Raw genomic sequence first — 23,671 nt, 5'->3', positions numbered from 1 at the left:
AAGCACTCTGGCTGTATGTAAGGTCATTACATTGGGACACGGTGCTGTAGGAGGTGCAGTCTTTGGGATGGACAAGCTGAGGACATTAAAGACCCATTGAGACTATTTGACTGGTCCCAGCCACAGGACATTGAAACAAGGCATGAGAGATCATATTATACAACAAGATCATGAGAGATCATATTATAACCAACAAGATCATTTTATTGTTTTTTTTATTTTTTTATCTGCTTGTTATAATAAATCAGAAATTCTCACAAAAAAAAACAACAAACAATAGCTGGCGATCATGTTAAAAAAAAAAAAAAAATGCATTATTCATTAACCATTTCCTCAGTTGTGTATTATACTGCACTTTTCTCTCTACAGTGATTGGCTGAGGAGCTGGAATGCAGCTACTGCACAGTGCTGATGTCACAATGGGGCAGCAACCCGATTGGCTCCGTTGGGGTGGAATGCTTGTACTGTAAGTTTCATTTGTACTGAATCTATTGGACTGTTTAGAATATCTGCAATTCTACAATATACAGGATGTGCACAGAGAACGGGCCTTCACTTCCTTTGCTCTACTGTAAAAATAAAATAAAAAGATTATACAGAATCATTAGACAGTGTTGGGGGATCCTTGTCTCACTCCTTGGGTTTTCTGTAGAAGTGGAGATTATTCACACGGTGAATCATCGAATCCGTCACACTGTCCCAAGCAAATCCGAGCGGATCCCGCCCCCCTTGCAGTTTTAGGCCAATCAGAGCTCGTCGTGGCGCGTTCTCGCAATGATCGTGAGCTTGGACAGCTCAGCACGGAACTTGCCTTCGTTGTGTGTCACTGAAAACAACAAGAGGGATCCATGAACACTAGGATCAAGCAAAGTGGAAGCACTGGGCTAAGGAGCCCGGCACAGCTTTATTTACTTGTTATCAATGATTGCATTGCATTTTTAAATAACATACATGCAATCTTATAACACAAGCATATGCTTCAATATGTAACGAACATTCACACTTGTAGAAATCTAAACCCACAACCCTAGCTTTCAGGACTACCCTTATTTAGGAACATCACTTCAAATGGAAATTCAAGGACTGATCGCACGCATCACATCACTCAGAGTGCTTTAATTCCCGTCGATTCAAAATAATTACAATAAGATGGGAATTTCTATACAGTTTTGCCATGAGAATAGAAATGCATACACATTTAATACTGTACTTTTTTTTTTTTAGTTGGCAGAACAAAGCTGGATATTAATCATAAAACAAAAGCAGCGATCAAACAATCATCGGACGGTCTTTTTATCTGAACGCAAATAAAAGAAAATCATGCTTTTCAGGCACCATATGAGGCAATCATGCACTTGCATCTTCCACATGCCCCCTATAAAAGACTAGGAGAGAGGTTTTCATCCGAGGTCTCTGTGTATGAAAGGGTTAGATTGACAGATTGGGAAGATGGAGAGCGTGGCTGACCTGTGCTTTCTCCCACCGTGTACTCCTCTGCTTTCAGCGCCACGTCTTTGTTTCCACCGACCGCCGCCTGGGACTGCAGAGAGAAGGAACGAGAGAGGAGGTGTGAGGGAGAGAGAGAGAGAGAGGGGGGGACACCTACAGGAGCGGATCCAAATCAACAGGGGCGCACTGCTCCCAGGGTTCCCAGTTCAAGTCAAAGATTCACAAAGCATGCTCTGCCAAGACTGCTTTCATGCTTGCATTCAAACTGCATTCCTCATGATGCCAGGGCTGCAGAACACGAAAACCAGCCTGAATGAATGCATTCAGAATTTAAAAAAGAAGCCGTGCAAAACAGAATGTACTTTCAATATCTCTCTCTCTCTCTCTCTCTCTATATATATATATAAATATATATATATTTTTTTTTTGGTAAAGCAAGGTTTCTCGTAAAATAATCTGTTTTGATATTCTACATAAATAACTCATCTTCATATTTCTTAATTACAGCATTGTTTTCAGCCTTCCTGACAATGTGATTACTGCACTAAAGATGTATTTTTGTGACCAATTGTGTGCATTTATAATTCTGTTCTATAGCAAACAGTACAGTTTATTCTCTCTGGGTGCTTGTTTTTACAGTGTGCATTTTGCATGACAGAAACTACCTGCCGAATAAACTACCTACAGCTTTCCATACACCAGTGATTCCTATACACAACATTCACCTACTGGACCTATCGTCTTTAAAACTTTAGCTTCACATGCTGTAGCTGGTGTTTTTTTAGGTCTGGAGGAAACTCAGTTGCAAAAGGGAAATATTTAAATAAAAAAACACACCCACACAAAAGGAAAAACAGGCTGTGTTTCAGTATCGGTGTACTTACGAATGCACTGCCGTACTCAATCTTAGCGCCGGTCACCTCAGCTTTGAACTGAGTGAAGAACAGGTAGGACTTCCCCTGGGGTCTGACAACAACGAGAGAGAGAGGGGGGGTGAGCGCGCTGCCGTGGAGAGGGTGAGGAGGTCAATCACAATACTGAACGAGCTCCTGCCACTCACCTCCAGACGGAGCAGGAGAAGAGCCTGTCGTCCTCGCTCAGACCCACACTCATCTGCCATTGCTGCAGGGAACAGCGCAGGAGTTAGTACAGCTTCTCATTGTAACAGAGCTCCCATCGCAGTGCAGTCTGGGACCGTTTCAGGGTTTTCTGTGAAATCAGTCTCACCCTAGATTAACTTGATATATCCCGGAGGACACAGGCTCGGGTATGACTGATTAGTAAGGCTGTATTTTTTTTTTTTCACGGTTATCAGGGATTTCACGGCAAAGGAATTCCAACACAGTTATAAGCATTTCAGCACGCATGAGTTCCAGCTGACAAATCTGTTTATAAAAACAAACTGCTGGTCCTGCAGGAACAGGACTACATTTACAGCTGTGGCCAGAAGTTTTGCATCACCTAGAATGTCAGGATTGAGACATAATTAATAATGATTATAATAATATATATATGATTTAGATCTTTTACTTAACATCACGTAATCAAAATGATATCGCAAATAGTTGTACAGTATTTCATGTTAGATTTCTTAATGTCACGGTATGTAATTCAATATGTTAACGTTACATTATTCAGTAGGTTTCATTCGACTTTACGAAGCAAATTGAGTTCATTCTATAGGGCGATGCAAAACTTTTTATCCATAGCTGTATGCAGGGAGGTTTTGTTTTTTTTATATATATTAGGGTTTGCTTGGAGACAGAGATGTGGAGGTACTTACCTCGTTAGTCCCGCCCTGGGAAGCATAGGTGAAGCTACAGCTGTACTCCCCCTGAGCAAAAAAACACAGCAGCGTTAGTCTAGACTTCATCATCTGAACAACACAACACCATGCATTCCAACAGCCAGAACAACACAGCAGGGTCAGGCTAGACTTCATCATCTGAACACCACAACACCATGCATTCCAACAGCCAGAACAACACAGCAGGGTTAGTCTAGACTTCATCATCTGAACAACACAACACCATGCATTCCAACAGCCAGAACAACACAGCAGGGTTAGTCTAGACTTCATCATCTGAACACCACAACACCATGCATTCCAACAGCCAGAACAACACAGCAGGGTTAGTCTAGACTTCATCATCTGAACAACACAACACCATGCATTCCAACAGCCAGAACAACACAGCAGGGTCAGGCTAGACTTCATCATCTGAACACCACAACACCATGCATTCCAACAGCCAGAACAACACAGCAGGGTTAGTCTAGACTTCATCATCTGAACACCACAACACCATGCATTCCAACAGCCAGAACAACACAGCAGGGTTAGTCTAGACTTCATCATCTGAACACCACAACACCATGCATTCCAACCGCCAGAACAACACAGCAGGGTTAGTCTAGACTTCATCATCTGAACAACACAACACCATGCATTCCAACAGCCAGAACAACACAGCAGGGTTAGTCTAGACTTCATCATCTGAACAACACAACACCATGCATTCCAACAGCCAGAACAACACAGCAGGGTCAGTCTAGACTTCATCATCTGAACAACACAACACCATGCATTCCAACAGCCAGAACAACACAGCAGGGTCAGGCTAGACTTCATCATCTGAACACCACAACACCATGCATTCCAACAGCCAGAACAACACAGCAGGGTTAGTCTAGACTTCATCATCTGAACACCACAACACCATGCATTCCAACAGCCAGAACATCACAGCAGGGTCAGGCTAGACTTCATCATCTGAACACCACAACACCCTGCATTCCAACAGCCAGAACATCACAGCAGGGTTAGTCTAGACTTCATCATCTGAACAACACAACACCATGCATTCCAACAGCCAGAACAACACAGCAGGGTTAGTCTAGACTTCATCATCTGAACACCACAACACCATGCATTCCAACAGCCAGAACAACACAGCAGGGTTAGTCTAGACTTCATCATCTGAACACCACAACACCCTGCATTCCAACAGCCAGAACATCACAGCAGGGTTAGTCTAGACTTCATCATCTGAACAACACAACACCATGCATTCCAACAGCCAGAACATCACAAATCAGGTGTCTTTAAAACAATGTGACCTCCGTGGTCGAAGCTGCAGGACTGGTGCAGAGTGCAGCACTTCAGTTCCAGGGCTCAGTCACAACTATAAAGCTGTGGCAAGAATCAGGGCACAGGATAAATGTTTGAAATGACTTTCAAAATCAAAACCTGTTGGTTTGGGAGAACTGAGCCTTTTTTCTTTGTTTTCTAACCTGATTTGATTAACAAAGGATTTCCTGGTTGGTACAATACCTGGATATGAGAGACAGTCATTTGTTAATGAAATCGGGTTGCTTGTGCAAAACAAAACCAAAAAACCTACAGTAAAAGCAGTCCTTTTATAATCCTAACTTTTAAAATTAATAAGCTTTTTTTTGCTGATGTTAGTATATTAGTAAATCTAAACTGATTTCATAAAGCAAACGTTACTTAATTTTATTCGGAAGTGGTACTGTAGCTTTAAGGCAGCGCTCCAGCCCCATCAATGTGGATATTGTGTGTCGGTCTCAACACTGACGTGTCACTCCAGGTAAGCGCTACTGCATATTTCACTTCGTTACATTAAATGCAGTGCAAACCAATCCATAAATAGATATATGTGTGTTTTTTAAACGTAATAGTTTTCACATACAGTACTTTATCAAACACACTTTTTGGCATTATTATTCCGTCTGTATTTTACGACTGAGGTAAAGACTCAAGTCACATTGCGATGCAAGTAATACCACGTGTCGATGGAGGAAGCGATACTACTACAGAACTGCAATACCTTTCATATTTACATCATAAATGAAAGATTACAAATCCCCCGCGCCATAGTAAATATTAATACTAGCTTCTGCGCGGTGGCTCCGGGACGGTTCGGAGCAGCTTACCATTTTCTGGGAGAACGAATGCACCACTCCCCCAGGTCTGACATTAAACTCCTCGGTCTTAGTTCTCTCCTGGGAAGCCGATGCGGATTTTGCAGTTATTAGTAATAATATTAAAGCAACATTTAATACAAACAACACTGGAGAGGCAGACAACTTGCAGCCGCTAGTAGAAGCCATTTTGTAGTCCGGAAGTACAGCGAGCCACCAGGGACAAACTTCTCTGGATACAAGCTTGGTACTGTACCAGAGATACAAGGCAATTATTAAACATGGTGATTGTTTAGTCAGATTTTATTATTATTATTTATTTCTTAGCAGACGCCCTTATCCAGGGCGACTTACAATTGTTACAAGATATCACATTATTTTTACATACAATTACCCATTTATACAGTTGTTTTTTTACTGGAGCAATCTAGGTAAAGTACCTTGCTCAAGGGTACAGCAGCAGTGTCCCCCACCTGGGATTGAACCCACAACCCCCTGGTCAAGAGTCCAGAGCCCTAACCACTACTCCACACTGCTGCCCTAATGTTTGTTTGTTGCGTCATCTAGAACTTTCGTAAAATGAAACTTTTGTGTTGTACATTTATGAATCTATATATATTTTTCAAATACATGTTCACTTGACAAAGGTATGTCAATATGAAAATATATATTTAAAATAGCCGAAGAAAATTCTTACAGTTGTGTTGCGACTGTAAATTGATAACCTGGGTAAATAAACTAGCCGTCTGTTTATCTTTATATCCGTACTGTAGGCTGTTTTAAGATTGTGAATGCAGCAGCATTCATGTCGGCTTTTTTGAAGTTGTAATTTTAGCCTTAACCACCAGATGGCGTACAATCTCTTCCAGAACAGTGGATGCAGGCGGCAGACACGTACTGTACTGAGATTAAAATCCTACTGCGATTACATTTTTGCGGGCGATAGATAGTTTACCTGAAGTGTTGCTGGCAGCACTAGATGGCGCTGTTACTTACATATAAGAGCACATTCCTGAATCACTTGTCAAAGCACATTAACACAGAATTATCAAATTAAATACAAATTAAAAACCAACAATATTTCAGTAATCACTGAGTACTTTCTGGTGCCTCATTGTATACGTTGCAGCTACCAAAACGCTGAAGCAAGAATACTTACGCACATTTGCCATAGTTCCCCAGTTTTTAAGGCCCTGTAAACCGACTCACACGAACACGCTTCCAAATTCTATCCGGAATGCTGATCCTGGCAGTATTTTTTGAGTTTTTTTTTTTTTTTTTTTTTTTAAGTTTGGAGCTCTTTTGGCTTTCTCCTGGTTTTTGTAAAGCGCCCTGGCATGCTTGCACACGAAGGGCGCTATATAAATTAAATTGGTAAGGCATGGTATGGGGAACCGCGATAAAAAGGATTGCAAACATCACACTGGTTGTGTTTGCAGATCGCTCTCCAAACATCTGCTTTTATTTCAGAGCAGTTTCACAGCAGCAGTAGTTAGACTGCAGTGTCTGCTTTCCTGTTTGCATGTCTGAGCACTTTATCATGTGCCTCTCTCTCCCTCTGTCTTTCTCTCTCTGTCTGTAGCTATGCTATAAGAAACTAAGTGGAGGCAAATTCATCTTTCAACAAATAGTTTCTTCTGCAGTGTTTGCCCTCCTCTCCCTCACTCCCTACCTCTGTATCTCTTTATCTCCCTCTTTCCTTTTTCATTTCAATTCATTTTTTGTTGAAGTTGACAAGGCAGGAACATTACAAATTTGGTTTGGACTAAGAATTGACAATCAGGTAAGAAAAGGATATCCGGGCCAGGTCGGGCACTTTCACAGCAAGCGGTTACCCCTGTGCCTCCAGTTGAAACCCCAAAAGGGATAACAATATGTTTAGAACAAACTTGAGCATTACACGTGTTATAAGACTCTCTGTCCCTCTCTCTCCCTCCCTCCGAGCTGCGATCTCCTCCAGATGTGTGATGTGTGTGTGTGAAGGAACACTCCTCCTAGGTGAGCTCTGTTAATCACCAGCGCCCCGCCTCGAACCCGACCAGGGGGCATTTGTCAGGTCACGTGCTAATGTTCACTGAGGGTTAAAGTCCAGGATGCTTGGCATTCTGCTAACATGTACAGAATCACTCCTGCACCAGATCATGCACAGTATCTTAATAGTGCAATCATCCAAAATATAATAAAGTCGAAGTATGCGCCCCAGATGAGAGGAAAATAATCTGCCCATTGGCTGTTAAAACAGTGCCGAAGTTAATTGCCATTCATTGGTACTCGGTTGTAAACTTGAGGGAAGGACAGCTTCTCTTGTTTGGAAATCAAAACGGATTTACTGAACACCTGCTGAGAAATACTTCTTAAAGGCAATACCGAGTACTTGTGCTTGAGTTTCTGCACTAGGTAACAACCTTTTTAGGCATATATTTTAAGTGATACAGGACAGTACACTGTGAACCAGAATAACCACTACCAGACCATGCTGGCTCTGAGGGAATATCTCAGGGTCATTTGCTCACTGACAAGTCCACCCATGTGATATTCAGCACAGTGTGTAAGGGAGTACACTTGGCTGGCTTCCCCTCGCACACAGAAACCCTGAAACACTGAAACCCGATGGTTGTACCAAAAATAATAAAACCATAAAATAACAGGATCCCATCTCTGGGCTTTGTGTCCCGAAGAAACAGGAGTGCGAGACGCAGCTGTTCTGTTGGCAGCTCAGTTTTTATAATCTGTTCTCGGAAGAACTACAAGAACTTCAGGAGCACATTATAACTCTTCAGACAGCTTGCCAACAAACCAGCAGGGGCTGGGGAGGCTGTGCGGCTGTCTAGCACACGGCTAAATGGTGTAACCCAGACTTGCTGCCTTCTCTTGCTTCTGATGAGCATTGGCAGCTTTCTCTCTCACTCCCTTATATTGCACTGAAGATCGTTTGGCAGACTGCAGTCGGTCTTATAAATGCAACTGTTGTAAAAATGTAAGGAGGCTGAAAATAATAAATGTAGTCTTATGTATGATGCACAGGGACGGACGTTATTGTGTAGGGCAGTATGCTATGGTGGAAGGATAGGGAAGCATGGTGAATGCTTGGTGAAGAATGCTTAACACTGGAAGAGTAAATGTTTGCTCAGATAGATGGATGGACAGATGGGGGGAAGCTGTGAAAGATCCCGGTCGTTTTTCTTTGCCTGGGAATTCCACTGAGCACAATGCAAAGGAGCAGGCTCTGTCCTCTGCGTTTAAATCTTCGGCAGTGCAAACAGGGGTGTGTGAAAGGGCTCCTCATTGAAAAGCGGGGGTCAGTGGAACCGGGTGCAGGAATGTCTTCTCCTCCCCAATGGGAGTGTTTAATCTTCACTGCCCCGCCAGAGGATCTCAGGGAATTCAAACAGCAGGGCGACACCACAGGCATGCAGCTACACCTGATCAGAGATTGAAACATGATTCTGGAGAGGGATCGGGACCCTCGCAGTGATCATAATGAAGAATCATATTCTGATGCAACATCAAAACTCTCAATCAAAATTCAAAGGGAACTAACTATCGGGAACTAAGTCAAGCAGAGCGATGTTTCGGCAAGTGCGTTCTTCAAGAGCCAAAAGATGTGTCTACTTGACTTAGTTTCCTATAGTTTTCCCTTGTCATAATCTTCTACTGCAAATACACACTATATAATTTATTACTAGCAATGACCCCCCCCCCACTGCAAAGAACTGTTTCTGCACAGATGACTGCTGAGTCTAGTATGATAGCTGTGCTGTCCCAGTGCTGTCTAGTATGATAGCTGTGCTGTCCCAGTGCTGTCTAGTATGATAGCGGTGCTGTCCCAGTGCTGTCTAGTATGATAGCGGTGCTGTCCCAGTGCTGTCTAGTATGATAGCTGTGCTGTCCCAGTGCTGTCTAGTATGATAGCTGTGCTGTCCCAGTGCTGTCTAGTATGATAGCTGTGCTGTCCCAGTGCTGTCTAGTATGATAGCTGTGCTGTTCCTGTGCTGTCTAGTATGATAGCTGTGCTGTCCCATAGAAAAGTGTAGTGCGGTGAAAGCATAGCCTAGTGTAGTAAAGTGTATTAAAAGCACAGTGAAAGCATGCTACAGCACACGCACATGATAGATCATAGGAGCTTTTAGGTATTGTAAAACTCATGGGTAAACAGGATAGAACTATATTAATATGATTGATAGAAGTGCATTGCAAAGTCACCCTGCAGATCTACAGCGGTGCACTTGTATCGTGGCTGTTGGGAGAGCACTGCTGAGCTCAGCAGGTTTCTGTCCATTCACTGCAATGACACAGTGCATGTGGAATTTCTCTGCTCCGTGCCATTAGGGTTACACAGCCAGAGAGCCCGGCTTCTGCATCCTGCAGCCACCCGCCTGCACATTAAACTTGAATGCAGAGCTGTCTCAAATTCAGGCTACCTATGACCCCTGGTATGATAATATATATTGTTGTTTATTTTATTATTATTACTTTTTTTTTTACGGGATCCATTTTTTTTAAGTACATCGCTATAGATTTTTTTTAAAAAAGAACGGTTTCTTCCTGGTTTGTAATCACGTACTGTGTAGTAGGTCACATGGCCTGATTGAAGCTTGACGATTGGAGTAAAACTGAGCTACAGCACTAGGAAGCCCCAACTTCTATAGCGTGTAAAATACAAGCAAGAGAATGACGCTGCCAGTGTTAATAAGGAGGTACTCAAATGGATTTTAAAAACTAGATTGGCACTCCTTTAATATTAAAAACGAATCATCCATCCATAACTCCAAACACAGGTAAAACATTGGGAAAAAAGAGCCCTGTGTCTTTAAGTGTCTGGTCCCTTTTCTCAATCTTTCTTCAGGTTGACTCAAGCAGACAACCTCACTAGACTAAATTTTAAATAAACGCAGCTCTGCCGAGCCTGCGTCCTGAGTGTCATCGCGGATAATTGTGGGACTGGAATTTCGAGACGGGTCGGAATGGAGTCTGGAGCACCCTGTCAGACGATTCATAAACACATCGTGCAAAGCTGGCAAACAGCAACCTGTGTGTGTGGGGTCCAAGATAGACTGAGTGAGAACATAACAGGGTTATATTGAGCGTTGTGCATGTCGTATGGTGCTGCTGGGTAACAGTGATGTTTAAACAATGTTCTCACTGTCAGAGTTACCGAGTCCGCTAATAATAAGCGGGATTGGGCTTGTTTTTTTGAGAGTCGCGGGTTGGAATTTGCATAAATCTAACATGGGCTGCGCTTGTTTTGAAGAAAGGTCGCTATTTTCCTGTCAGAAATCTGGCAACCCTGGTTACTGTGGGTTGACTCTGTACTTTTCCACGTTTCATTGAAGGCAGTTTATTCGGCTGCATCCCTTACCAGTGAAGGGAACTGGTGAAATCCGCAATGCACACGCACATTGAATACAATTAGTCACAACCGAACTTAAGAAAATCAAAAGTCTTGAAAAGGTTTGAATTAGGTTGTTTTTTTTTAATCTATTGCTAGAAGATGAATGTTTGTTTTCAGTTTCTAACACACAAAGCCACTTTTTCAGGATCAACGGCTTGAAACCTGTTTCCAGGAGACCTGGAGACCTAATTTGATGCAACCTTTCTGTATGAAACCCCAAGTCTCCCCTGGTGTGCCGTGCAGTGGCCTGAAACATAGCCTCCTGGAACCAAGGTCCAAGCCACGGAGTGTCTGATTTTTGCAGCGCAGAGGGAGGAGCGGCAGTGAGGTCAAGGATGAGCCTACGTGCTCTCGTTTACGACAGAAAGAAAAAGAATCATTCATTCCCTTTGCGTGGCCAGCGGCTCTGTAAATATAACATGACAGCTTTATATCCTCAAATCTCTGCGCTCGCACCGCCCCGTCAGTAAACACGCCGGTCTGAAAACCGCGGTGGAGCTGGAGACGGAGCAGGCAGGTGGCTTAGCGGTTCAGCTGTGGTGGACGCTTACGAAGATGGGGGATGTGGGATGGGGGGTCTTTAAATAATGTGTTGGCAGGAAACCGCACTTCCATTTCGTGGTCACCTCTTCTGCACAGCTGAAATAATCACGTGTCACAGCGAACACAGATTTATCATTTAAAAATTAAAAAAAATAAAAAAAACACGTTTCGCAGTTTGCATGCCTTCATTCATTTCAGGTTGTCTGAAAACGTTCCACCGCCTAGGTCACCAGTACTGTCTTCGGGGTCAAAGTATGTCAGGGGCTGTGAAGTGTGGGAGTCAGTCGAGTCATTTGGAAGCAGATGGAAATAATTGAAGGGGTGGGGATCATTTCATTGACCCAGAAAGTAAAGCATTCAAACGGGTTTTTCTTCAGCGTAGATTTGACCAGTTATGAGTAATGAGATACCTATTCAGCTAATGGAAGTGCACAAGGCGCGACACTAATAGGATTATCATGTTAGCCTCAGCCTTTTATTTGACCTTGTATCTTTTGCGTTGCAGGCTGGTTCCTGCATTGATCCAATGGGTCGTCGTTTTAGGAAGAATGTGAAGAGAGAAGAATATTTATTTTATGAAGCAGAGTGCTGTGAAGTCTACTTTCGTGTTTATTTAAATCTGTCCAGGATATGGTTGTGTTTTTAATGAAATGTTCCCTGGCTGGACAGAGTTAGTCGTACATTCCTATGGATATTGTTGCTGGAGATGAAAACACAGGAATTTTTAAGACATGCAAGTTTGTGCTTTGGAATCAAATAATAAGTTGATTAAGTTTCATACAAGCCTTAATTACAGTTTACCGATAATCATTGATAATGACAATAACAGTTATAATTATAAGAAATTGAACCACAACTCTACAGATGCTGGTGTGTGTGTGTCTGTGTGTGTGTCAGTGTCTATGTGTGTGTGTGTGTCTGTGTACATAATGACAAGTTTATATATATGTTTTATCCCAATAGACAAAGTTTATTGTAAATACAGTATTAAAAACATGGATCTAAAGAAACACAATGGTTTACACAGCACCGTTGATTAAATACCATTTTAAACATGACAACAGACACAGGCATCAATGACATTTATACAACACATGAGCAGAGAAAGCCCTCAGGTTCAATATAGAACGGGGGGACCCCCTACATTGTGGACCGTGGACGCACCTAGCAATACTGTGGTGTTACTGTTTAATATGCACAATGCTTCTGGTTTTGTGCAAAGGCTTCACTCAGCACACAACAGAGACAGAGGTACCTGTAACCCAATGTTGCTGAGCTGGGTTATTCAAGGGCACTGCCTGCAGGGTTTGTATTACTTCTTGAAGGACAGACAGGTTTCCAAATCAAGTACTCCACAGCTTTTTCACCTATCACCAGTCTGAAACAAACCTGACTTGGTCGTGATTAATTATTGCTGCTCTGAGCAGCTCATTACTGCACTGATTATAAAAAAAAAATAAAAATATCTGACCAATAAGTGACATGGAGGAGGAGTGACACCAGCAGAATACATCCCTCCCCTCTGTCAGCGATATAAAACACAGATCACAGCACAGACTGTGATACCCTCAACAACTAGTGCTGTGGAATGTCCATACCAAGTTTAATCACAGCTAGATGGGCAGTTATCAAGATAAAGTGAAAACAAAAGTCATATTGTAAAATAAACACAGTGTTCTTCAACACTAATGCATCGTCGCCAAGATCAATTAAAAAAAAAATACTTTAATAGGAAAAACAAAATAAAACTGAAGCTACACATACCTCTATGCGAGTGTGTTCCACGAGGATCGTGGGTCTGATTTGTGTTTAAGGAAAGTAATTAAAACGTGAGAAAACGCACCAATTAGTCCTACTAAGTCCCAAAGGAGGACTCGCACGCACTGTAGAAATCGTGGTAAAAAAAAAAGGACACATTTTTTTCAGTTTTAAAAAATAAAAACAATGAAATAAAAATGACAGCACTGAGATTCTTCCTCTTTGGGTCTTGTTTCAGTTCAGTAGCTGTTGAGAGACAGGGAGAGAAGAGAGGAGAGCGATATTAATACAGCGTGACAGAACTGCGATGCAATTCCTTCTACAAGTTTACCACGCTATTTCTGCACTTTTCCCATGGTTATACTATGCATTTACCATAGTTTACCCTGGTTTGCCATGTGGTTTAATACCATGCTTACCTATGCTTTATTACACTCTGATCTGGAAACGTTTATAAGGGGCCTGTGCTGAATGCACTCGGATGTCTTCAATCCCCCCACTCTGTAACACACTCACCTGGAGACCCTACAGTTGCGTGTCGACACGTAGGTGCCGCTGTAGGAGATGTCACACCTCACAATGTTGTTGGAGAAGTCTGACTCCTGCACCTGGAAATTAGGGTTCACAGTGACCTGGGAGAAAAACAGAGAGGGGACAGGTCAATAAAACACTCCTAACGACCCTCCGTTCTCAGCTCTCCAGTGCTGCCTGGCACCAGCGCCTTAATCACTAATGAGAAGAAGAAAAAAAAAACACTCTCGTCTCTCCAGCGCACTGCTTGTGCATTCCAGCACCTTCTCCAAGCACTGTGGCAAGCATCCCACCCCCAGCCTGTCTAAGTCAGTGCCAGTTAGTGTGATTCGCTTTAGTGCGGTTGTTTCGTGTAGATTACTTTTCACTAGAGTAAAAGTTAAAATCGCCAAATGAATTGCGGTCACAGCACGATTTGAAGCCAGGCCTAAGGCTAGTGCAGACACCCCTGCCAGCCCCCCCCCCCCCCTCCCCCTCACCTCATATCCTTACACACAGCTATACAGACCACCGCTAGCTCCCCTGTAGCTCCAGACTTTATAGAAGAGCTTGTCAATATTTGCTCTGCATTCTCCGCTCTACAGAGACTCCCTCCAGCACTGCTGCACTGTCTGTCTGGGACGCTGTGTGAAAGGGCCGCTCTATCATCCTCTCTTTTATAGCTGTTAAAGGAAATAAGATGACCAGGCCACACTAATAAAAGCGCTTTCTAAAGAGAGCCCTGAAGCCCTCGGTTTCAATGCAGTCTTTGATCTGCTCCTGTGAGGAGTGCAAACACTTGGGTTGGTCCCGGGGCGAGCCCCTGCTTTTCTTTATTCAATGAAACCTGTTGCTTGTTATTCCTTTACTATTAATAAACACGCTCGATTTGGGTGTTTTGAAATGACGAGCTTGACATTCATAAAACTTTCCCAGACAACAGTCTAGAACAGTTTCAGAAATAGCAAACTGTGTTTTTATTCATTAAAAAAAAAAAAAAAAAAAACAGTTTGCTGAACCCATTCTCTAAATATAAAGCTTGTGAATAGGACCCAGAGCATGGTCCCTGCTAACACACGATATGAAAAAATGATGAGATTCTGGCAGCACCAGCCCTGTCCTTATAAAAGCTGAACTGAGTACTAAAGTTGAATACTTATGTACGATAGTGGCTATTAATGGATATTCCTAGTTATCCCGAACACTAGTTCATACATCATCTTCGGTTAGTTACTGAAAGAGAATTCTTAATCACAAAACTAAAATGGTTCAACTGCTGAACCAATCAGAGCACAGGAGGAGGAGGGGGGAGTGGAGGAGGGGCGTTACCTTGAGGATGTAATTTCCTGGCTGCACGTCTGTGATGTCAATCCACTGACAGTCGATGTTAGCGTTGTAGGTGTCATAGCAACCGGGACCCAATCCCTGTTGAGAGACGAACCAGAAGTTAGAGAAGCAAGTGGAGTTTCAAACTGTACTGAAGTTTCCTGAAGAATTCGACGGCCAGGGCTTGGCTGCAGTTCACCCTCCCACCTGCGTGTGCGCTGTGCAGGCGTAGCGGCGCCTGAATCCCGGGTCGCAGGATGTGTCTTCCAGGCAGAAGCTGGCCTTGTGACCCTCGGCCATTCTACGGCCAGAGGACACTTCAAGCAGGTCATAGTTACTGAAGGCGTCCATGCTGTGATAGTGCCTAGGAACGAGAGAGAGAGGGGGAGGAGGGGGTTAGTGTGTGAAAGGGATCAAGGGGGGCAAGGATTGGGGGCCACTGCGGACAGGGGCGAGGGGATGGTTCTTGTTAAATTCTAAACAGTGTGATTGCGTTGCATGTTATTCAAATCCCCAACATATGGGAACCCCCAATGTATGGTTAACTGCATGCTGGTTAATATACTGTGCATAGTGATTTTAATGCTTACTGATGGCAGCTGTGCCACTCCCATTGGTGCCTTGGCTTGACGGGTAGGAAATCTCCTGTTCCTTGGTTTTTGACCCTCTGGGGGAACCGTAGCAGCACCCTGTACTGGATGTCAGACACACCAGGCCTGTAAGCTGTCCTGAAACAAACAAACAAACACAAGATCTAGACTCATTCATTTACTTTAATGGTCAGTCATAGTTCAGACTGGAAATAAGACTCATAGCAGTTTGATCCATTCCAGCTATGAGCTTGATTAGCCACAGCGTATAGGAAACAACCTCAGGTGTGTATTATTAGGTTCCGATGGCTCAGACTGCTATGCAATGGGAGTCTTATTTCCATCCCTGTAGTTAGAACACAGAGTTAGAATTAAACTCCCAATTCCTTACTGGATGCATTCTATTTAGGACCTTAAGAAAAGTTAATTGCAAAAGTTCTGTCCATATTCTTTTTGACAATCCTGGATACCTGAAGATAAAGAACCACCCCCAAAGGGTTAACACAAAGTGCATTCTCTTCGTGGCTGGCTGTGTCGCTGCCAGGTGGGGTTGTCATCCCCACACACGCTGATCCACACAGTGATGATGAATGATCTGGGACTGGCACAGGGGTTGGCATCCCCCACTCTGTGTACAATTCTCCAGCAAAACACAAGCCAAGCTAAACCTCACCGCACGGAACGCTCCATTGCGTTCTGAACTCTGAACAGTCCAGCAATTTCACACGAGATAAACAAGCAGTCCTCAAACACACACCAACACACACACGTCAATCTGCGGAATGCTAACGGCATCCATTCTGCAAACAGAATGCTACTGTTTAAAGATTCCAAGCTTTTCCCTGGCTATCCAGATCCAGGAATTTGTGTCCAGTTCCCAGTAATGTATCACTGAACAGTTAGGCTGCTATTGTGATCTCAAACGCAGCTTACCTACAGTACACCAGTAACCTGGGGTCGACCCTGAACACCTGTACCTTTGTGCTGCACGTACCTGGCTAAGCAGTTCTCCTCGGCAGCACACCTGAGAGCATACATCTGCACTCTGTGGATGTAGGTACCTGCTTGGATGTAGTATGCGTCAGGGATAAGATCCGGGAGACCTGCACGGGAAACACAGACCTTAAACCACGTTTACTTAAAGCAGGTCGTCATTGCCAAGGGCGTGCAGGGCACGGCAGCGATGGGTAGAGCGTCCCATGGCTTCAGCGCGAAGCAGATCGCTCCGTCTGACACATGCAATCATGCAGAATGGCATTCGGGAGCAGTTGCATGCACAGCAATTGTTGCTTTTTGACTTTCAATGCCAAACATTTTTAATCCCGCCCTACAATGACAATGTGTCAGAGTAGTCATTTTATTATGAAATGAATGTTAATGAGGCGGGGTTGCGTTTATTTGAGTTTGGTTATTTTTTAGTTGGTTTATGATTATTATTAATTACGCAACGGCTCACGCATATTTGAAAATCCATAGGCACATTAGCATTTACAATAGTACTGTGCTAAGCACGCAGTAATTGACCTACCGTTCTGAAAGTACCTGGTACCGAATCCCGTCCCCGGGGGTCTCCGAGTGCGAGCCGTCATGCGAGTCCGCCCGGCCCCCGAGGGCGAGGGGTAGACATTATAGAACACCGTGTTCCTGCTGTTCTTGTAGGGGTTCTGGGGGTCATCCCCCGCCATGCCCCCCACCGCCTGGGGCTCGTCGTCAGACTCTGACACCGCCACATCTCGCCGATCCGCATTGGAGCCAGCCATTGACGTTGTGGGGGATAAATTGCGCATAGCGTCGTCGTCGGTTATGGTCACCGTGTCGACCGACTGGCCCCACCTGCTGTCACTCCCGGCACTAGTTCTCCCTTGTTGTACCCTGCTTTCCTGCTGGTGCTGTGATTGTACATAACGGCCATCGTTTGTGTTAGAACTCACCGGAGCCGGCCAGACAGCAGATGGTGGCCCTGAGTTCCTTCCTGGAACCCCTGCACCAGCCACACTGACGTCACCGCGAGAGGGATTCCTCCCGCCTCTGGGGGCCCCGCTGCCTGAGAATTCTGGAAGAACCCCCGCAGCAGTGACGTTATTCCCACCTGAACTGGACCCCGATTGGAATCTGCGTGCGCCTGGGCTGCCCGCGGATCTAGCCGAGGATGAGGGTGACGCGCCAGACTGCGGTGGACGCCTGGCACCCGAGCCACGGTTGACCGTCATATATGCTCTAGAATCAGCTTCTAACATGGTCGACCCGGGGCTGGGCGTCCGCTGCTGGGCTGGACCCGGGTCCGAGAGGCTCAGTACTGGTGCCCTGGGTCCATTATCCACATCAAAAGATGCGCCCGCTGCACGGCGGCTGCTTCCCTCCCGGTTGGTGCTCAGTAAGACGCTGTGGGACCCCGTCCTTCTGTCTGCTGATACTGCCGGCGGGTGGTACTCGGACCCGGTGCTTAGCAAGCTGTACATCTGCCCGTTATTCTCCCATTGGATCTTCTGTCTCCACGGCACCCCGGTCCGTAAGCGACCCCGTTGTGGCTGCTGCTGTCCTGCTATGAAATTGAACCCGCCGTGCAACAGGTAAAAAAACAAAACCGTGAACTTCACCATGACCATTCAAGTTTGTAAAAACGCACAGAAATGTTGTTTTTCCCCTTTTGGAAGCTGTTTGAGGCGGCGGCCGGTTAGGTTATGTTGCGTTAATCCGAAGTGATTACAAGTGTACGCGGCACCACACCCGCTGCTCTGCAGCGCGGTCTCGCTTTGCGGAGGGCAGAAGAAGGAGGGAGGAGGTGGAAAAGTGTAACTTTCTTAAACCGACTGAGTTTGCCTACGCATGCACAGAGCCACGATGCTTTAAAGTGTCTTACTTAACGCTTTAGCTGCCGTGCACACGTGTTACACAACTGTGTTTGTTTAATGGAGAGACTCCGTAAGAACCACACACACACACAGGTGGGATTTGGGGAAGCTGCTACCGCACTCCGTTGCATGTAACACATGGTAACTACGGTTTTATTTCGACTTAAGGATCAATTGTTTAATTTTAATTTATTTCAAATATTTAACCTGTAAAAAGGCAGATGAATAATGTCTTTAAGGTGTGATTCAGATACCCATAGCTCCGGGTTTAAAGGTGTCATTTATACAGTGAAAGTCACACACACACACAGTCAGCCTTGGTGTGGATTGCTCTCAGCATGACGTAAAACCAATCGGAAAATCGATTTTTTTATGTATGAAAACCGAACATTAGAGGGCATAAGCAGATCATTAATTGATGATCAGTTTGCAATTTTATGTTTAATAATGACCCGATTGACCAAGTTCCCCATAGTAATTGCTAAGCTATATTCAACTCATGCTTAATACGTGCCAAATAAAACACTGCTGGCTCTTTCACCTGGTTTCAGCCCAGACCAGAACTACTTCATGAAACGCCTTTTACAGTCCAGTATTCCATTAAACACCTGAGCCTGGGTCAAATCAGAATGATGGAGCCACGAGATCCATTGTAAAGTATCGGCGGTACCCTGAATTGAGTTGATTCGGGCCCTGGTTTAAGCAAGGCTCTGGACTATTCAATTCAATAACTAACTCAGATCAACAACACAGATCTGTATACACGTCTAGGAAAGATAACTCCATTCAAAACTGCAGAACACTAAGGTACTGCAGGCAATATAACTCCACCCAAAACTGCAGGCTGCTTAACTCAGCTAATATACTATGCCCATCTGTATTTAAGTTTCAATATAAGACACTTAACTATTTTATTCAGCCCTGTTTTTCAGTCCTGTGGTAAGCGAAACCATTTTTAGATCATTCCTCTGCAGCGCATCACCCCTGAAGTATCAGTGACAGCGCTGTGTCACAGAATTGGATGCGGGACAGCTATTTCTGAGCTGTTTGTGCTGAGAAAGAGAGTTTATTTAGCTTGGAAAACTCTTCTGTTAATACTGGCAGAACAGCCACTCGGACCAGGGGGGAAAGCAGGGCTTTCATATTTCCAAAGAGGATTCTTTTAAAAGGACTTTGTTTTGTTCGTCTCCAGTGACTCTGAGAACTTTATAATTTGCGGGGCGGCTTGCTTTGCTGTGTTTGTTTTAGATGACTCGGAGAGCATTGTTATGTTTATATTGTGTGGTTGGAGGGAGTTGTAGGCCGCTTCAACCTCAACTCCCACACTTTGCTCCCTGCCACCTCCACAGCGCCCTCTTCTGGGAAGAGCAATGCAGAGGCAGGGGCAAAAACAGAGTTCCAAATCTTGAACCTTTCTGGAACCACGAAGCGTCACCAAGCAAAATCAACGCCAGGTAGGGGGACCTTTAAATAATACAGATCAGATTACATTGAACTGGTCTTACTTTTTAAGATATTTTAAATATATAATATTTCTGTAGGAAAAGTTGTATGGGGTTGCAGGCCACACTGTTTAGGGAACTTACCAATGAGACTACTGTTTCAAAATTGAACCATAAGGTTCCAGAATAGAGCCTTCGTATTTGGAACCCCTAAATATGATTCTAATAGTTCTTTAGAACACCCTCAGCTGTTCCTTACTGGTTTTAGAAAATTATTATTATTTTTTTTTACTTTCTAAAGTTTTTTTTTTAAAGAAATCCTGGCCCTTTTCTTTATATAAATATATAAGTTAACATCTCCTATAAACAGAAGCTTCTCTGTATGAAATAAGCACATTAGGCAGGGGGTACACGTTTTCTGTCGAAGAATGTTCTAAAAATGGGCCGTTGCTTTGAAATGAGCCGAGGTGTGGTTTACCTTAACGGCAAATACCTTGCAGGAAAGCGAGACACTGGGGCAGTGTTGAGGCTGCTGTTGGGTTTGAAAGGTTCGTTTTTCTTTTTCTTCTATATTTAAACATTTACTAAGCCGAAACGTAACACAAAAGTGTCCGTGCTTATGTATGTACTGTGCTTTTAAAATCTCAGCAGCCGGGCACGTACGTCACTGATTCATACGATCCAGATGTTTGGCTTGAGTCCAGGTCGTACAATGCTATGACACTCGATGGCCACACGGGGGCAGTGTACCGCTATCGCTAAACTGGTTCTCTGCTTAAAAGTAAAGCATCACTTTCAGAAAGAGCCATGGTATAGTCAATTGAGCAAAAGAACAAATACTGTGAAACATCATCATATGTGTAAAGTTTTTATTAGTAGATCGGGTGCCATCTGTGTCCTGTCAACATGTGTTATGTTCTTAATGTGCCTTTGATGTGCTTTATTATTATTATTATTATTATTATTATTATTATTATTATTATTATTATTATTATTATTATTATTATTATTATTATTTTAGTTACGGTTATTATCGTTCTTGTTGTAATTATGAAATATTAAGAACTCATGGAGAAAAAGGCTATGTGAGTGGCATTTTTTACATGTTACTAAATCTGTTTTGCACGTTGTAAATGCGTTCACGTTGCTTACAGCACTCTGTCAAGGTTATAGCATAAACTACCGCGTCAGATAAGGGGGTTCCGACAGCGACGAGTAATTTTCCACGCGTGGTAGTGTCGTCGCCACGTCGTTAGTCCCGTGACTGCTTTCAGATGCGTGAGGGGCAATGCAGGGAAGGGGGCCGCGGGAGGCTACGTGCCAGCCGCCGCAACTCCAAACCAGGTCAGCTGACACGAAACTGTAAAAACTATGGGACTTCATTAACTTGCAGCGCGCGGGCCTCAGTCTTACTTATTAACTGGAATACCGTGTGCAGAACTGAACAAGAGTACCGTGCTTGCAAGTGTGACGTATACCCGTCCCTTATTCTCATCAGCCGGGCTGAATACGTGCAGGACTGCGCACACAGCAGCTGTGCTGGATGCATGGCCCCGATACATGAATGCAAACTCAATGTAAACCTCGTGGTCTCTGTACTATATTGCACTATAGTATTTTATAGGATTTCCCTTATAAAAGTCTACCACGATGTTTTTGCAGTTTGAATACGCTTTTTCCATGGTTATATTATGCATTTGCCATACCCTGTTTTGCCATGTTCATTAATATGCTTTACCTCGCTGTTCTTACCTGTGCGTTTATCATGCTTTGCCTATTTAAACCCGCAGGCAGTATTAAGTCTATTTATCGATTATTTGATTCTACAGCATTGTGCAATGTCGAGGTACCCTTTAAAAGAGTTGCACAGAAAACCGCCGGGGAGTTTGACCTTCCCTGGTATTATTATATAGGCGGGATTGCAGCGTGTCTGAATGGGATAACTCGTGTTCTCCCGACGTTTGAAGTGGAGCACCAAGGTTATTCCATGGCCAAATAGGTACACATGTCGCGGCTGCGGGGCGCTATTAATAACCTGGGCACTCGTGACCGGAGCGCTACCCCCTCCACGCCCCGTCATCAAGTCTATAACTGGGGCAGAGGCTGCGACTGCTGACCGGCACAAGACTTTCTGCGTCAACCTGAGCGATTAATACAAAAAAATACCCCACAATAGTAAGTATTCCTAATATAGCCTACTATCATGGAAATGTTTTCTTTATAATATTGACAAAGTGGACGTTATCAATGACGCCTGTTTGCATTTGGTACAGTATTCAGTGATTGTGTTTGTTGTTTTAATAAAAACTATTTAATAGTACATGAAAACGTGTTTGGATTCACATTGACAAAAACCCAAAACAAACAAACAAAAACAAAACCAAACAAACTAAACCCAAACAATAAATCGAGTTAAACGGTGTGTGTGATAAATGGGGAAAAATGTACAAAGTCTCCTGTACTGTGATGCTTTTAAAAACAACATATATTTCATTTCACAAATCCAGGTACTGTGCTTCGTTCTGACCTTTGCTTCATGTGTGATTAAACCAAGGAGGCGTCTGTACTGTAAACCTACAAGAAAACTCGACACGGATCTACCAGTTAGCCTTATTATATAAACCCCACCGAGGCGAATGCAACAGCTCCACTGCTAAGGAAAATAAAGACTTTTTTTTTTCATTAAAACAAAGAGCAACGACAAAAAATGGCGTCCAACCACGTCATTGAAGGAAGGATATTGCAGGTGGATTTATTAACGTTTTATTAAAGCTATTACAAAAACAGGACATGGAAACGGTAACCCTCTCAGTACTGGTTATAAATACACCGATACGCCGTTCTACCCCAACAAGGCGATGTGAAATGTTACTGCTGCATCACTACCATTGTAAAAATAGGATGACTATTATTATTTAAAATGCATGTTTATTAAGCACGTGTACAGCGCTCTCCGTTTGATTGGCACTGTAGAGAGAGGCTGGGACAAATGCCAAGGGGATAAGTTCACGTTATTGCGTTGGTGACATTTTCTTCTTGTGGAATATTGAGGCAGGTGGAAATACATAAAATACACCAGCAATTAATGACCACATCTTAATTACAAATTACACTTGCAAAGGAAACACTGTTCAACTTGATGTGTCATTGTAAGTACACACCGGTATGTCTAATTACTGCTTTATTGTAGTGTAATTCGAATGTATGTACCTGCACCTCAGAATACCTGCACCTCAAAAACAGCAGACCCGAACCCTAACCTCCGCCCCCCCCCCCCAACACCCTCCAACAGCAGTTGACAGGGATTGTGTGTGTGTGTGTGTAGATGGCTGTGTGTGTGTGTGTGTGTGTGGATGGGTGGGTGTGTGTGTGTGTGGATGGATGGGTGTGTGTGCAGAGATCTAGGTCTGTATTTACAGTAATCGCCTTGCTTCCCCTAAAAGTGTGAAGTATAGAGAAAAAAGAAGAAATTCCGGTCCTCACTTAAACCCCCCCAATAAACTGCATTTACATCATGTGGCCACTGGTGGCGCTGTGTGTATGCTACGTTGTATACAGTATGTATATGATTTCAACTAGATTCTGTATCGCCATTAGATCCCTTGCTTTGTGGCCCACTGGAATGAGTGTGTGTGTGTGTGTGTGTGTGTGTGTGTGTGTGTGTGTGTGTGTGTTTCTGTATGTGATATCTTTACCAGCAAGAATCAATTATATAATCTATTGAAATGCAATAGCTTTCAATTTAAAGGCTGAGGGGTCAAAAAAAAGATGTCTTGCTCAAGTTCCCTGCCCTGTCCCTGAATCCATGTGCTCTGTGCACACAGACGACTCGCTCAGAATAGACTGTCACTTACCCCTCTCAGT

The 23,671-nt window shown here is 43.7% G+C and overlaps 2 protein-coding genes across 2 annotated transcripts; both read right to left on the bottom strand.

Moving 5' to 3' along the window:
• Positions 1-198: 198 nt before the first annotated feature.
• Positions 199-5,625, bottom strand: LOC117401503 (myeloid-derived growth factor-like). The gene is made up of 6 exons (XM_034911825.2): positions 5,407-5,625; positions 3,233-3,283; positions 2,510-2,571; positions 2,334-2,415; positions 1,468-1,540; positions 199-826 (listed from the first exon to the last, which is right to left on the bottom strand). The coding sequence occupies exons 1-6, from the start codon at positions 5,581-5,583 to the stop codon at positions 747-749; spliced, it is 525 nt and encodes a 174-aa protein (XP_034767716.1). The 5' UTR covers positions 5,584-5,625; the 3' UTR covers positions 199-746.
• A 6,653-nt stretch (positions 5,626-12,278) lies between these two features.
• LOC117401353 (protein-lysine 6-oxidase-like) lies at positions 12,279-18,352 on the bottom strand. The gene is made up of 7 exons (XM_034001961.3): positions 17,042-18,352; positions 16,508-16,616; positions 15,514-15,651; positions 15,131-15,287; positions 14,927-15,022; positions 13,604-13,719; positions 12,279-13,333 (listed from the first exon to the last, which is right to left on the bottom strand). The coding sequence occupies exons 1-7, from the start codon at positions 18,117-18,119 to the stop codon at positions 13,327-13,329; spliced, it is 1,701 nt and encodes a 566-aa protein (XP_033857852.3). The 5' UTR covers positions 18,120-18,352; the 3' UTR covers positions 12,279-13,326.
• Positions 18,353-23,671: the final 5,319 nt, after the last annotated feature.

The sequence above is a fragment of the Acipenser ruthenus genome, chromosome 49, assembly GCF_902713425.1.
Source record: "Acipenser ruthenus chromosome 49, fAciRut3.2 maternal haplotype, whole genome shotgun sequence".
In the NCBI taxonomy this organism is placed as follows: Eukaryota; Metazoa; Chordata; class Actinopteri; order Acipenseriformes; family Acipenseridae; genus Acipenser; species Acipenser ruthenus.
Note: the sequence above shows the minus strand (reverse complement) of the source record. Positions and strands in the feature narration are given on the sequence as shown.

What these genes read in the sequence shown, in the direction of transcription:
- LOC117401503 (XM_034911825.2), bottom strand. Translation starts at nt 5,583, where the DNA reads ATGGCTTCTACTAGCGGCTGCAAGTTGTCTGCCTCTCCAGTGTTGTTT. An exon ending in TTGAGTACGGCAGTGCATTC is followed by an intron (nt 1,541 to 2,333) that starts GTAAGTACACCG and finishes TTCTCTCTGCAG; the next exon opens with TCCCAGGCGGCGGTCGGTGG. An exon ending in CACGGTGGGAGAAAGCACAG is followed by an intron (nt 827 to 1,467) that starts GTCAGCCACGCT and finishes TGTTGTTTTCAG; the next exon opens with TGACACACAACGAAGGCAAG.
- LOC117401353 (XM_034001961.3), bottom strand. Translation starts at nt 18,119, where the DNA reads ATGGTCATGGTGAAGTTCACGGTTTTGTTTTTTTACCTGTTGCACGGC. An exon ending in GAGTGGCACAGCTGCCATCA is followed by an intron (nt 15,288 to 15,513) that starts GTAAGCATTAAA and finishes TCTCGTTCCTAG; the next exon opens with GCACTATCACAGCATGGACG. An exon ending in CAGGAAATTACATCCTCAAG is followed by an intron (nt 13,720 to 14,926) that starts GTAACGCCCCTC and finishes TTTTTCTCCCAG; the next exon opens with GTCACTGTGAACCCTAATTT.